The 15,695-nt window shown below is 46.0% G+C and overlaps 1 protein-coding gene across 2 annotated transcripts; it reads left to right on the forward strand.

The window, feature by feature from the left end:
* The first annotated feature begins 11,720 nt into the window (after nucleotides 1–11,720).
* Nucleotides 11,721–15,136, forward strand: ANAPC15 (anaphase promoting complex subunit 15). Of its 2 annotated transcripts, none has more exons than XM_036257937.1 (5): nucleotides 11,721–11,828; nucleotides 13,219–13,348; nucleotides 14,154–14,213; nucleotides 14,501–14,638; nucleotides 14,792–15,136. In XM_036257937.1, the coding sequence occupies exons 2-5, from the start codon at nucleotides 13,229–13,231 to the stop codon at nucleotides 14,849–14,851; spliced, it is 378 nt and encodes a 125-aa protein (XP_036113830.1). In that variant the 5' UTR covers nucleotides 11,721–11,828; nucleotides 13,219–13,228; the 3' UTR covers nucleotides 14,852–15,136. The 2 variants fall into 2 exon arrangements, with proteins under 2 accessions (XP_036113830.1, XP_036113832.1); XM_036257939.1 differs by having other exon boundaries at nucleotides 14,804–15,131.
* The last annotated feature ends 559 nt before the right edge of the window (nucleotides 15,137–15,695 follow it).

Here is a 15,695-nt window from a genome sequence, read left to right on the forward strand (position 1 = left end):
TTCGGTTCCTGCTAAGGGCACATACCTCAGTTGCAGGTTGTCCCCAGCCCTGGTTGGGGTTGTGTGGGTGTCAACCAATCGATGTGTCTCTCTCACATTAATGTTTCTCTCTCTCTCTTCCTCCCTCTCTCCCTCCCACTCTATCTGAAGATAAATGCAAAAAAAGAAAAATGTCCTCGGGTGAGGATTTAAAAAAAGTAGTTTGAAGGTGCATATGAAAGTAATTTGTAACCTACTGAACATTAATGTGCATAATCATACTGGTAGTCAGATATCGAGAACTACTCTATACCAATTTGAATAATAGATGCTTTACTTACATTGTTGTGTCTTGTAACCCTCACAGTATATTGCAAGGTTGACATTATTATTCCCAACATACAGATGAGTAAATTGAGGCTCTGGGAGTTAGGTGGATTCTCAAACAGTTAAAAAGTGGAGGAGTAGGGACCCAGAGTCCAATTGGCTCAACTGTAAAGTCCATGTTTTGTTTTGTCTTTTGTCACTGTGACACTATCTCCAAATTCAAGGTCTTATTTTCCTACCCCACCTCCAGGAAATTTAGCTGAGAAACCACAGCCTATGTTTACTTTTTAGAACAGCCTTCAGAGCTTCTCTCCCCAGAAACTTCCTGGACTGTACAATTTCATTTAGTTCTGCTGTTTTCCCAAGTAATGCAAATAAAGGAAATATGATATTTTAGAAATAAGAGTATCATCTTACTCCAGGTATACAAATCATACATGACACGAAAGAAAGAACGTAAGATTTACTTTGTCTTTTTGAAAAAAGCTAAGCAAAACCACAAACCAATAAATATATAAAGGCAGTCCATGCCTGGACCAATGACGAGAGCATGTCAAGAACCAAGGGTTATGATTAATCCAAACCTGTGCAGTAGGGGGTTGGGGAACCTCTTTCCCATATGAGGTGGGTTACAGTGGGAAACAAATCTTTGACTATTGAGAAGTGAGGTCTATGTCCCCTCCCCTTGATTGTGGACATGCTCTGTGACTGCTTTGACCAACAGCACATGGTAACAAGTGGTGCTCTGCCAGTTCCTAGCTCCAGGCCTGAACATACTGTTATGGACTGAATATTTGTCTCTCCAAAATTCATATGATAAAACCCTAACCCGCCCCATGTGATGTTATTAGGAGGTGGTGCCTTGGGAAGTGATTAGGGTTAGATGAGGTGATTAGGATTAGATGCAATTAATGCCCTAATGAGAGTCATGAGAGAGCTTGCTTTTTCTCTGCTCTCCACCAGTCAGGATACATCAAGACATCAGTCTGCAATAGAAGAGAGCCCTTTCTGGAACTGACCATGCTGGCACCTTGATCTTGGACTTTCAGGCATCAGAACTTTGAGAAATAAATTTTTGTTGTTTAAGACCCCTAGTCTATGGTATTCTGTTATAGTCACCCAAACTGAATAAGACAGACAGTGGCAGCTTCTATTTCTTGTATCTTGGAATACTAGCTCTTAGATCCCCGAGCCACCATGTAAGAAGAATGATACCCTGCTGGAGATGCCCAGGGACTACCTAGAGAGGAGGGGATCATGGCTGAGGCCAACCTTCCAGCAATACGTGCTCTAGTGCCAAGCATCTGAGCAAAACCATCTTGAATTCTCAAGACCAGCCCAGACACTATCATCACATGACCCCTTGTGGAGCAGAAGGATTATCCAGCTGAGTCTTGCCCAAATTCCTGGCTCACAAAAATCTTGAAACATAATAAGAGAGCTATTACATTAAGCTGCTATGTTTATTTGATTTTTAACTTTGTATTTTAGAATAATCTTTGACTTACAGGAAAAAAAAAGAAGCAAAAGTAGTAAAGAGAGTTCCCATATACTTTTCATTCAGCTTCCCCAAATACTGATGGACATCTTAACCTAACTGATGTACTGAAGGGGCTTAGGACAGGCCTCCCCAATATGTGCTACTTTGGCACGTGGATTATTTTTAGCTAAAAATACATCATTTGTGGTATATATGTGTATATATTAGGTAATGTGCTATGAAAAAAGAGAAGATGCCATGGAAGTATGCAGAAGAACTAACCTAGTCTGAGGACTCAAGGGGCCCTCTTTGAGACCTAAATAAAGGAGGGACACAGCTGCCTGTTGAAGAAGGGGCATAACATTCTAAACAAATGAAAGCATCATGCAAAGGCCCTGAGGCAGGAAGCATTTTAGTGGGTCTGAGAACAGCAAGGCTGTTGCAGTGTGGTTGGGGTATAGAAAGCAAGGGGGAAGTTGGCTCTAGGTGAGGGTGGATAGGAAGGCAGGGCCAGATATTGCCCAAAAAGGACTTCAGCTCACAGACTATAAGCAGTGAGCAACCAGGGAAAGATGTTAGGCTGCTGTGTGAGATTTGGAGTGAGTACAGGAAACTATTCAGTTATTACAGTGGCCCAGGTTCCAGGGGGTAAGAGTCTAACTAGAGTGGGACATGGTGATGGAGAAAAGATATGGGGCAGAGCATCTTGGAAAGAGATATACTAGGGCACCAGAACCTCCAAGTTTGCAGCAGCACTGCAGTGGCAGAAAATAAGTGACTGGTTGCTCCCCCTGAACACATTTTTCTAAAATGGTGCCTACTCAACAGACTTTTTAAACATCAATATATTTTTTAAATTGTGGTAAAATATATATAATATAAAATTTACCATTTTAAGATGTATAGTTCAATGACATTAAGTACATTCACATTGTTGTGGAACCATCGCCATGTGGCATCCATCTCCAAAACTTCCCCAGCTGAAACTCTGCACCCATCAAACACTAGCTCCCCATGTCTCCTTCCTCAGCCCCTGCATCCATTTTGCTTTCTGTGTCTATAAATTTGACTCCTCTAAGTACCTCAGATTAAATGGAATTATTACAGTCTTTGTCCTTTGTGACTGGCTTCTCTCACTTTGCATAATGTCCTCAAGGTTTACCCATGTTGATACTCAACAGTTTTTTGTGGGTTTTTTTTACTTTTTTTTTTTTAATCCTCACCTGAGGACATTTTTCCATTTTTTGTTCAGATAGAGTGGGAGGGAGAGAGAGGAAGAGAGAGAGAGAGAGAAACATCGATGTGAAGGGACACATCCAGTGGCCGTCACCCGCACGACCAACCAGGGCCGGGGACAAACTGCAACCGAGGTACGTGCCCTTAGTGGGAACCGAACCCGGGTCTCTCTGTACCGCAGGCCAACGCTCCAACTGCTGAGCCAAACCGGCCAGGGCGATACTCAACAGTTTTCAAGGTAAAAAACTGGAGTAAAGGTTGGTGTAAAGGTTGCTAAAAGTAGGATGTAAAGACTGAGGAAGCAGAGCAAAGGGAAGGCTGTGAGAAATGTGGTCAAAGCCTGAGGCCTTTCCTCTGTGTTTTCTTTATAACAAACAAGGCGCAGCCCTTTTATGACTGCACCCCACCTCCACAGCACACACCTGAAGGCACATTACTCCCCAACCTCCACTTATATAGTCTGCTGAAGTCTCTGTGTCTGCCCAAGTGTATGACAGTGTGATCCAGTGTCTCTCTGGGTGTGAGGAGGTAGGCGCGTGCCTGTGTATTCATTTTCTATAGGTGCCATAACAAATTACCATAAATTTTGTGGCTTAAAGCAACACAGACTTATTATCTTATAGTTCTGTAAGCCACAAGGCCAACATAGGTCCCACTGGGCTATAGTCAAGGTATCCAGAAAGGACTGCATTCCTTTCTAGAAGTTCTAGATGAGAAGTTTCCTTGCCTTTTCCAGTTTGTAGAGGCTGTCGGCCTTCTTTGGCTCCTGGCCGCTTCCTCCCTCTTCAAATCCAGCAGTGTAACATCTCTCTGACTCTTCTTCCTTCCTCACATACTTTTTTCTGACCACAGAAGATCTTTCCAATTTTCTGATTTTAAGGATTTATGTAAACAGATTGGGTTCCCCTGGAAAATCTGGGTTAATCTCCCCATTTTAAAGTCCTTCACCTTGCCCTGGCTGGTTTGGCTCAGCGGTTGGAGTGTCGGCCTGCGGTACAGAGAGACCCGGGTTCGGTTCCCGCTAAGGGCATGTACCTCGGTTGCAGTTTGTCCCTGGCCCTGGTTGGTCGTGCGGGTGGCAGCCACTGGATGTGTCCCTTCACATCGATGTTTCTCTCTCTCTCTCTTCCTCTCTCTCCCTCCTTCTCTATCTGAACAAAAAATGGAAGAATGTCCTCGGGTGAGGATAAAAATAAAAAAAAATAAAATAAAATAAAATAAAATAAATAATAAAGTCCTTCACCTTAGTCACACCTGAAGTGTTCCTTTTACCATGTAAAATAACATTCACAGGTTCTGGGATTAGGACATGGATATTTTTGGGGGGCCTTTATTCTGCCTCACACTCCTGTGTGCTGGGAGGATGTGATAATGAGTATGTGTGCATTTGTATAGGTTTGTGTCCCCTCAGCTGTTGCCTCCGACACAGTGGGCCTCTCTTTTGGATTGTTTTTGCATTGGTCAGAGTGAGGAAACCTTACCTTCCGTAATCAAATATATGCAAACCCACTATACAAATCAGGGCATGATGTGAGTACCCTTCCTGGGGCTACTTTTTAGGGAACTGGAAGAGAATCCACAGAAATTTCTCCTAGCTCATTCACCCATCCTAAACTCAGAGTCAGCCCTGAGAGGCCCCCATGGCTGTTTGCTGACCAGAAAATAAATGAGGTGTTAAGTGACCCTGAGGCAGAAGGAAACGTATACCCAGTGGGCTCTCCAGCAACCCCCCCACATGCCATGCTCTCCTGCCCAGACAATCTCCTCATTCACCCCACATCTCAGCACCTGCTCATGGTGTCCCCGCCCACTTGGAGGGTTTCCCCTTTCTCTCCTGCTCTCTGACTGTATAACTCCAAGGCATCCTTCAAGACCCAGCTGAAATCTTCCCTGTTCAAGGAAGCCTTTGTCAATGTCTCCTTGCCTTCTTCCAAGGATATGTGTCATCCTTTGAGTTCAGGGCACTAGTCTTGTAGTCCTGTTTCTCTCGATGCCTCCCACTAAGATGGCCACAAGCAGGCCCTGTGCAGAGCATACCACAGCCCTTTCAGGTCTCTGTGCGTTTTCACATACCATCCCCCTCATCTAGATGTGCTTCCTCGACTCCTCCTCCTGCAAGGTCCTATCTCCCTGAGGAGCCCTCCCCACATCCTCTCCCACACATTGCCTTTCTCTGCTCAATGTTCCTACTCTTCTCAGAACCTATTTCCACTGTAGCATTTGTAGCATATAGTCAAATGAACTAATCATTCGATTTCATTAGACTGAAGGAAAAAACATTTCTTGAATGTCTACTCTATGCCAAGTCCTAGACTAGGTGCTGAGAAAATAGAGATAAACCAGAGACCAGTCCTCAGAGCCTAGTAACTTGCATTATACCTTCCAAACTAGACTAGGGGCTTCCAGAGGATGAGGACTCAGATAAAATTCTTCTGTGAGTCCCCATCACCAAGAACAGACCAGCCCATAAGAAAGCTTTGAGCCCTGGCCACTGTGGCTCAGTTGGTTGGGCATGGTCTCATGCACTGAAAGTTTGAAGGTTCGATTCCCGGTCAGGGCATATACCCAGGTTATGGGCTTGATCCCTAGTAGGGGTGTGCAGGAGGCAACTGATCAATGTTTCTCTCTCACATTGTCTCTCTCTCTCTCTCTCTCTCTCCTTTCCTTTCTCTCTAAAATCAATGAAAAACAACATATTTAAAAAAAAAAAAAAAAGCTTTGAGGAATGAGTAAAAGATTGACATTTTATCCCCCTTTTTTTGGTTACTCCTCACCCAAGGATATTTTTTGATCAATTTTTTTTATTGATAGAGCAGAAGGGAGGGAGGAAGGGAGAGAGAAACATTGATGAGGCTTATCGATTGGTTGCCTCCCACAAGAGCCCGGTTGGGGGATCGAACCTGCAACCCAGGTACGTGTCCTTGACCAAAAATTGAACCCCCAACCATTCTGGCTGCAGGCCAATGCTCTAACCCCTGAGCCAAACCAGTCAGGGCGAGATTGACATTTTCTAGTTGTAACTTCAGTTCGGACAAGCTACTTAACTTTCTCATATGCTAACTGGGAGCAGGATTCCCAGGGTGAGAATAAGAGGAAACTGTGAATGTGAAAGCCCTTTGGATATCAAATATACATGAAAGACAGCGATAGTCCTCTCTGTTCCCTGCCAGGGCTTGCCATACACCTCAAAGACTGTAGAAGCAGCTCTCACTAACAATGAATTCACATTGGTTAGTTCTGGCCCTTCCTAAATCCTTGAGAGATTTCTGCACAGATACATGGATTTCCCTCTCCAGTATGTGGGCTCTGACTGTTGGGAAATCACCATTGTGCCTCCTGCTTTTAGCCCAGGCCCTGGCTTGTATAAAACACAATGAAAGAGAACATAACATCTCAGGACAGAAAGGGCCAGGTCTAGGGAGTGTCTTCCAGAGACTCACATCAGAGCTAGAGACATGGTTGGGATATTATTTTAAAGAAAACAAAAGCTGGGAGATGGGAAGGAACCTGCCTGCAGTCCCCAGCAAGTCAGTAATAGGGCCAAGGTAAGATCCCAAATCCTGGCTCCCATATTGTCCACTCTATCTAAAGGCCACCAAAGCCCTTCCCCATCTGAATCCTCCTAACATTCTTTCTCTTTCCATTCTCAGACACCTAGTTCTGCCCAAAAGGATTCTTGCTGTTCTCCAAACACATCATCTGCTTTCAACTTCATGCCCTTGCATGTTATATACCTCTATGCATCCCTTTCTCCCACTTATCTACCAGATGAACTCCTACTTATCCCTCAAAACCACTCAGATGTTTTCTTTCCTGGAACAAAAGTGTAAACTCAGCCCTGGCTGGTTTGACTCAACAGTTAGAGCATCAGCTCACGGACCAAAAGGTCACAGGCAGGGCTATGCAATTGGGGTCGTGTGGGAGGCAACCAATTGATGTGTCTCTCTCCCATAGATGTTTCTCTCTGTCTCTCTCGCCTCACCCCCACCCCCGTGCCACTCTATCTAAAAGTCAATGGAAAAATATCCTTGGGTGAGGATTAACCAAAAAAAAGTATAAATTCAATTTATCCAGAACCCATTCATCCCTCCCTCTTCTGTGCTCTCATAACACTCTCTACATACATTGATTTTTAAAAAATATTTTTAAATTGATTTTAGAGAGAGAGGAAGGGAGAAGGAGAGAGAGATAGAAACATTGATGAGAGAGAACATTGATTGGCTGCCTCCTGCATGCCCCCCACCGGGGACCAGGCCCACATCCTGGGCATGTGCCCTGACTGGGAATCAAACTAGCAACCTTCTAGTGCATGGGTTGACACTCAACCACTTACTTAACCTCTTAGGGTCTTTGTTTTATTATCCTTGAAATGAAAGGAAATCAAATGTTTGGCGAGGATAAACGATGGATAATGAATGTAAAACAAATGCCACCATTATTGACTCAGTTGCTGAAGCCCAAAATGGGCAATTGTTCAAAATTTCCACTTACCCCTCTCCCTTTTCCCCTCCCACAGGTAACCAGTCACCATGACTTATTGAATCTGTCTGAGAACCTTGGTAAGAAACTGTTACTAGTGAATTTCCATCAGAGCTGTCAGGAAGGATGGGAGGCAAAGGGTACTGGAGGTGGAGATCTTGTAAAAACAAGAAGCAGGAGGAGAGATTAATGGGGACATAAGTCACAGAGGGAGTAGATAAGGGATCCAGAAGAAGGGAGAGATCAGGATGGGTCCTGGGAACATAGAAACCATTCAGTTGGTGCCCTCAAGGAGCTCATAGTCTGCTAGGGAGACACACAGAAACACAATTTTGTACAGAACCAAGCTGTGGTGTATCACTATTTCCTTCCTTATATCCCTTCTTTTTCTGGCTTCCAGGATACAGTTCAAATCGCCAGGCTTTCTAATCTTTTTGGCTCTCTTTCTCAGTTTGGTTGGCTGCTTCTAGTTTTCTTAAATTCTGAACTTTGAAGGAAACTATTTTCCATCTACACACACTCCTTTGTGGATCTCATGCAGACTCATGGCTTTAAATACCATCTATGTGCTGATGACTCCCAAATTGATTTCTCCAGCCTAGCTCTCTTTCCTTCAGACCCATATGCCCCTCTGCCCCCTCCACATCTCTATTCTAATGAACATCTCAAAATGAATACACCCCAAAATGACCTCCAGATAATTCCCCTCAAAACTAACACTTCTCTTGTCTTTTCCATCTCAAGAAATGGCAACACCAGTCTTCTAGTTATTCAGGCCAAAAATCTTGGCTCCTTTCTTCCCCTGATACTCTATATTCAGTCTGTCAGCAAACATTGTTATCTCTACCTTCTAAATATAGTTGACTCTTGAACAACATGAGTTTGAACTGCATGGTCCACTTATATGTGGATATTTTTAGTCAATACCAGTATTTTTTTGTTTTTGTTTTCTTTAATCTTCAACTGAGGATATTTTTCCACCGATTTTTTCAGATAGAGTAGGAGGAAGGGAGGGGGAGAAAGAGAGAGAAACATCAATGTGGAAAGACATATCGATTGGTTGCCTCCAACACAACCCTGAGACTCTTCTTCGGTCTGTGGGCCAACATTCCAACCGCTGAGCCAAACCAACCAGGGCCTAGTACTGTTTTGTTTGTTTGTTTATTTTAATCCTCACCTAAGTATATTTTTCCACTGATTTTTAGACAGAGGAAGTCAGGGAGGAAGAGAGGGGAGAGAGAGAGGAAGAGAAACATCCAAGTGAGAGAGACACATCTACTGGTTGCCTCTGGGCCTGGGGATTGAACCAGAGCCTTGGTACTATTTTTGATTCACTTTTGGGAGTCCACAAATTTGGAAGGCCAACTATATGCATTGATCTATATAGAGGACTTGAGCATTTGTGGGGATTTTAGTATCTGTGGGTGGAACCAATCCCTTGCAGATACTGAGGGACAGTTTAAGTTTTAGGGGAGTCAAAAGTTATATAATTTTCAGCTGTGCAGGGGTCAGTGCCCCTAAGTCCTGCATTTTTCAGCGTCAACTGTATATTCAAAATTAAATCACCTCTCATCCCCCACCCCTGGATTATTATAACAGGCTCCCAGTTGGTCTCCCTGCTTATTCTATTGCCCCTCCTAAATCTATTCTTCATAGAACAGCCTGTTATGAACACCTATACATCAAGAGGTCACTGGTTCGATTCCCAGTGGGCCCAGACATGCCCAGGAGGTGGCCAATTGATGTTCTCTCTCATCGATGTTTCTATCTCTCTCTTCCTCTCCCTTCATCTCTCTCTCTAAAATCAATAAAGAAAAAAAATTTAAATAAATAAATAAAATGAAACCTCCCCCGACAATGTTTTATTCCCACTTTTCTGATTTATTTTGTCTCCTTAGTATTTACTACAATCTTTTTAAAAATATGATTTAAGCCCCGGCCCGTTTTGCTCAGTGGTTAGAGTGTTGGCCTGCGGTCCAGAGAGACCCCGGTTTGGTTTCCGCTAAGGGCGTGTACCTTGGTTGCAGTTTGTCCCCGGCCCTGGTTGGTCATGCGGGTGGCAGCCACTCTATGTGTCCCTTTCACGTCGATGTTTCTCTCTCTCTCTCTTCCTCTCCCTCCCTCCCACTCTATATGAACAACAAAAAAATGAAAAAAAAAAATGATTTAATTGATTTTAGTGAGAGAAGGAGGGAGAGGGAGAAACATCCATCAGCTGCCTCCTGCACACCTCCTACTTTGGATCCAGCTGGCAACCTGGGCATGTGCCCTGACAGGGAATCAAACCAGTGACCTCTTGGTGCATGGGTCAATGTTCAACCACTGAGCCACATCAGCCCAGCTGCAATCTTTTAAAAACAATTTTTTTTTTCTTTATTGATTTTAGAGAGTGAGGAAGGTTGGAGAGAGAGAGATAGAAACATCGATGAGAGAGAACATCAATTGGCCGCCTCCTGCATGACCCCCCTGGGGATTTGGCCCACAACCTGGTCATGTGCCCTGACCAGTAATCGAACCAGCAACCTCTTGGTGCGTGGGTCAAGTGCTGAACCACTGAGCCATACTGGCCAGGCCTGGCTGCAATATTTTTCTTTTTCTTTATTGTTTATCTCATTAGGAATGGAAACTCCATGAAGAGAGAGATTTCTTTAATCCTCACCCAAGGATATATTTTTAATTAATTTTAAAGAGAGGAAAGGAGGGAGAGAGAGAGACATCAAAGTGAGAAAAATATTGATCAGTTGCCTCCCTCAGGCACTCCCACCAGAACTGAACCCACACCTTAGGTATGTGCCCTGACTGGGAATCAAACCTGCAACCTTTTGGTGTACAGATGATGTTCCAACCAACTGAACCACCCAGCCAGGGTGAGAGAGAGGGTTTGTTTTTTTTTTGTCTGCTTTGTTCAGTATTGTCTTCCCACTATTTAGAATGTTGACAGGCATATAGTAAGGCACTCAATAGGTATTTGTTGAACGAATAATGAAAAGGATGGACATTTCCAAGAGGCAAATTTTACTCTTTAATGAAAAACTTTATAACAAGCAGAGTTGCCAGGCTGGTGTGGCTCAGTAGACTGAACATCTTCCCATGGACTGAGAGGTCCTGGTTCCATTCCTGGTCAGGGCTCATGCACAGGTTGCAGGCTCAATCCCCAGTAGGGGGCATGCAATAGGCAGCCGATGGCTGTTTCTCTCTTTATCTGAAAAATCAATTTAAAAAAATAACAAGCAGAGTTGCTTGAAAATGTAATCATGTTGATATGCACAGTACATGACCTTTTAAAGACGTTATCTCATCAAACTTCACATTAGTCCAGTATAGGAGGAAGGTTGGGCAGAGATTATGATGCTGGTTGAAGAGGAAACAGTCCAGGGGGAAAAAGGACTTGTTAAAGGTCACACATCTTGCTGGGGCAGGACTGTATTTTTGGATTACTGGCCCTGCAAGAGGTTGATGTGTGATGGAGCTTAATGGGAGTTGGGTTCGAAAGACCACTTGCCAAAAGACATGAGAATCTCTGAAAGGGAGGGTGAGTCAGAGGTCACAAGAACAGGGACATCAGCAAATGAATGGAAGAGATGACGAGGCTGCCCGCTGAGCGAATTTGGCCCTGGTCTGGAAAGGGCAGCTGAATTCCTCTGCTGCTGAGGAATCCAGCTGTGCCTGAGGCCAACTGGTCACTTAAGCCCTTTCATAATCTCGAATTCAGAACTGGACAGACCATCTTAAGAGACAAGTGAGACCACTGCTGGTCTGCAGAGTCTTGCTTCCCCACAGGCCAGTGGGGAAGCAAGAAGCTATCCTCAGCTTCTTGCAGAGCCTGGATTATAGTAGGAACTCAAAATATTTCCGCTAGGACATACATTAATGAATGTATGCGCCAAAGAGGAAACTGGGGGTGGGAGAAGACAGAAACGACGTAAAACCACCCAACGATTCTGGGTTAAAAGCAGATTAATTTTCCTAGTACACAGCAGAACAGGCCCACTACTAAAACAGGTGGCACCCAGCTATTGTTCTGCAGAGGTTGGCAAGCAAAGACAGTCCGTAAGCAGAGAGGCGGGGTTAAATGGAGCCGGAGGGTAGCGGGGCTGGGCAGACTGGAAGGGCTCATTGGATGAGTTTCAAGGCGGGGCGAACAGAGTAGGCGCGACAAATTTCCAACAATGGTGTGTAACGTCACATCCGGTCTGGTGGGCGGGAGCAGGAAACAAAAAGAGGCCAATAACGCATGCGTTTGGTGTGTCCCGGATTCTGGTGGGTCCTTCCGCCCATGCGGAGAGAAGTGCTTCCGGGTCGCTGCCGGCTGCCGCCTCCCGGTGCGGTAAGTACAGAAGCAAGGCTGCGTCTGCTGTCTCTTTGTCCCTTCCTCCCTACCCCAGAGAAACCCCGTTCCCCTGACCCGCCTCCTCCGGAGCGCCGGGTTCAAACCTCTTTCAATATTAAAGAGCGCCAGATCATTGGCCGCTTCCGCGAGACCAAGCCCCACCCCGTCATACAAAATCCGTCACTCATTGGTGTCACTTCTTGTCACCCAGCATTTCTTCCAGTTAATTGGCTCTATTCAAGCCCCGCTCCTTTCGCTATTAGCAACCCTATAAGGGTAATGCCTCTCCGAGTCCCGCCCCTGCCTTATTCCTGTTGGTCAACCTCACCGTCATTATCATAATAATCAAAGAATGGGCGGTGGCTTTGCGGAGAGTGGGCTTTCGAGCCTGGGTCTCTGTGCCTCTCAGTACTTCTGGGACTTGATGGTTGGTACTGTTGTACCTGTTGTGGTCTGGGAAGCTCATGTCCACAGAAGGGCAGGGCTGGCCCCGAACCAGTTATATAAATTAGGGCAAAAGCAGAACTAGACCTAGATCCTTTTTTCCTGCTTATCGCTAGCACCCGGACCGGATCTGTACCGTGCGGGAGTTCGATGCCTCAATTCACTGTGTGCCCTAGAGCCCAGTCGTTGTCTATCGCTGGGCCTCAATTTTCCTGTGAGCCGAAAGGTTTTGATTCATATTCCCTGGGACCTTCCCGGTCAGCTCCTTCAGCTGCTTAATCCAAGCTAAATTTACTTGTTCTCACATGTTCATCCATTCAACCTCCCTTCTACTTATTTATACATTTACCCCTGTCTTTAGAATGTCTTACTGAACTATAGTTGCATGTGCCCCCCTACACCCCAATTTGGCTGTGTTTTATGAGAGAGGTGATTAGTGTCCTAAATTTCTGATACTGGGTAGATATGTATGGATAATCATAGAGGGGCAAAAAATCGGTCTTAGTGTTTGTTGGAGATAGAGAGTTTAGCAGAGCCCTGCTACCTCTAATTTTGTAATGTTAGTCTGCATTTTGGATTCCTATCTCTACATTTGGCTTCCATTCTCTTCCCTCTTTGAACAACTTACAAACAGCTTTACTTATCCATAAAGGAAATTACCTTACTTAATGATCAGAATAACTGTTAGGATGGTGTAATTGTTATTATTCCCATTTTACAGATGAGGATACAGGCTTGGAGAGGTTAAATGACTTGGCCAAGATCAAACAGCTAGTTAAGTAATGGAGTCAGTACTCAAACCCAGGTCTCTCTGACTCTCACAGGGACAGGTTGCTTTTCTGCTCCCTTCCACTTCACCTCACCATCAAATCAAATTGTAACCTAAATAAAAACCCAAACCAAACACATCTGAGAGCTGGATTCACCTGACCTTTTCTCTCAGTCTAGGAGCCATGTCCACCTTGTTTCCCTCCCTCTTCCCCCGTGTGACGGAGACTCTGTGGTTTAATCTGGATCGACCTTGTGTGGAAGAGACAGAGCTGCAGCAGCAAGAACAGCAGCATCAGGCCTGGGTGAGTGAGAACCTAGCACAGTGCTGGAGCCTCAGGGATCCCCCTTCACTGGCCATGACTCAGCCTTATTCTGGAGACCTACCCTGGAGAAGCTTTTTGCTTTGAGCTGAGAATAATCAGACTGAGAGTTGAGGGGAGTGGGGTATAGGTTCTCCTTTTCTTTTTTTTTTTATCCTCACCCGAGGATATTTTTCCATTTTTTGTACAGATAGAGTGCGAGGGAGAGAGAGGAAGGGAGAGAGAGACAGAAACATCGACGTGAAGGGACACATCGAGTGGCTGCCACCCGCACAACCAACCAGGGCCGGGGACAAACTGCAACCGAAGTACGTGCCCTTAGCGGGAACCGAACCCGGGTCTCTCCGGACCGCAGGCCGACGCTCTAACCGCTGAGCCAAACTGGCCAGGGTTAGGTTCTCATCTTTGTGTTACCCTAATTTGCTGGGGGAACATGGGACCTCTGGGCCAGGTTGGAGCCCAGCCTCTTTTCCCTAAAGCATGGGAAATAACAATTTTGAGTATTGAGGACCTAGCAGCTGCCGTGTTCTAGGCTGATAATCTCTCACTTCACCCTCACCATAATCTCATGAGGAAACCAAGGCCCAGAGAGTTTATGTAATTGAATCAAGTTCATAACTAAGTTGCAGATGACAGGAGAGAAAGGGATTAACTCTTCCTGAGAACTGGAAGGAAGCTTTTCCTTCACACTTGGGGGGGTCTTCTTGTGGGCAGAGTGGTCCAGTCCCATGTCCCTGACCTTCCCTGCTTGGGCCCTGGACCTGCTTTTCTTCCCCTTTGTTCACAGCTCCAGAGCATTGCAGAGAAAGACAACAACCTGGTACCTATTGGCAAGCCAGCCTCAGAGGTGAGTGGGGCCCAGGGGGACTAAAGTTCTGCTCTAATTCGAATTTTGAAGATCCTGTCTCTGACTCCAGAGCAATTGTCATCCTCAGCTCTGGATGGAGGCCAAAAATGGGAACTATAGAGGGTGGGCATTGAGCCCAGAACTAAGGTCCTGCGGAATATGCACCAAGCAAGGAAGGGTTGGGGAGTAGGGATCATTTGTTGAATCCAGAGACGGGCTCCAAGTGGGCCAACCCTTGAACTAGTCCAAGGCCTGTAGAGTCTCTAGGCTCTCTCCTGCCTCACCAGCACTATGATGATGAGGAAGAGGAGGATGAAGATGATGACGAGGATAGTGAAGAGGACTCAGAGGATGATGAGGACATGCAGGACATGGACGAGATGAATGACTACAATGAGTCACCTGATGATGGAGAGGTCAATGAGGTAGGCAGGGGTGTGGGGAGGGCCTCTGCTCCTGGGCCCCTGCCCCTGACCTAATCGGTGGCCAAAGGATACAGAGACCCTAGATCTTGCCAGAAGCAGGATCTGGGACTGGGGCTGGCTGGGTGGCTGAGGCCCCTCCCCACCCACACCCAGCCTCCTCTCCAGGTGGACATGGAAGGCAACGAACAGGATCAGGACCAGTGGATGATCTAGGTAGACAAGGCAGGGTGGCTTCAGGGAGATTCCAGGCCAACCCAACCTACCCTGTAACTCCTGCAGAACCAGCTGATCACCCAGTGCCTGAAAGCTCACCCTCAGGCACCTTCTCAGCTGCTGCTAGGACCTGGTCTCCTTGGCCCCTCCCAGGCCATCAGCCTGCCCTTGAATCCCCAGGACTTGAACCCACCCTACCTTTCTGGCCAATACCTCATCCCTTGGTTGTCAGGTGTAGTTTCTTTCTAACTCTCTTTAATAAAGACACAGGACTGATTTTTCCCCTCATGTCTATTCCCTATTTGTTGGTGGGGCCCAGAGGAATCCAGCATCTTCTCTTGAGCTTTGGGGAGAGGGTGTTCAAGAGACTTCAGGCAAACCTACCTGGCCATGTGGGCCAGGGCTAGAGAAGGCCAGGAAGAAGGCCTGGGCTCAGGCTCCATTGCCATCTCCTCGGGCCCAGCTTGCACCAGCCATTCCTGCAGGGCTTATAACTCAGAGTTTACTCTTTCTTTTAATCCAATCCACAATGGCCAGGGAGGGCAGGCTTTCTGAGGCCCAGAGCTGGGAACTCCCTAGAGCTCTCCCAATCAGTTTTTTGGTGTTAAGAGAGCAGATTAAGTCTCAAAGCAGGGCAGGGACTCCACTGGAGTCATCCAGCCAATCAGTGACAGAGCTGGGATGGGAGCTCAGGCCTTTTGCCTGTCAGTTCATGGCTTTTTTTGGAAGGAGGGGGACCAGTGGGACCAAGCAGCCTGACAGAACTTGATGCCTCAAGTGAGTAGGGCAGAGGTAGGAGAGCCTCCCCAACCCTGAGCTCAGCATGTGTCAGGCCACAAGCAGG

Source organism: Molossus molossus, unplaced genomic scaffold, assembly GCF_014108415.1.
Source record: "Molossus molossus isolate mMolMol1 unplaced genomic scaffold, mMolMol1.p scaffold_m16_p_13, whole genome shotgun sequence".
NCBI lineage: Eukaryota > Metazoa > Chordata > Mammalia > Chiroptera > Molossidae > Molossus > Molossus molossus.

Bases quoted from the DNA above. Each gene is read 5' to 3' on its own strand.
- ANAPC15 (XM_036257937.1), top strand. From the start codon at position 13,229: ATGTCCACCTTGTTTCCCTCCCTCTTCCCCCGTGTGACGGAGACTCTG. The intron at 13,349-14,153 runs GTGAGTGAGAAC...CTTTGTTCACAG, and splicing joins AACAGCAGCATCAGGCCTGG to CTCCAGAGCATTGCAGAGAA. The intron at 14,214-14,500 runs GTGAGTGGGGCC...CTGCCTCACCAG, and splicing joins TTGGCAAGCCAGCCTCAGAG to CACTATGATGATGAGGAAGA.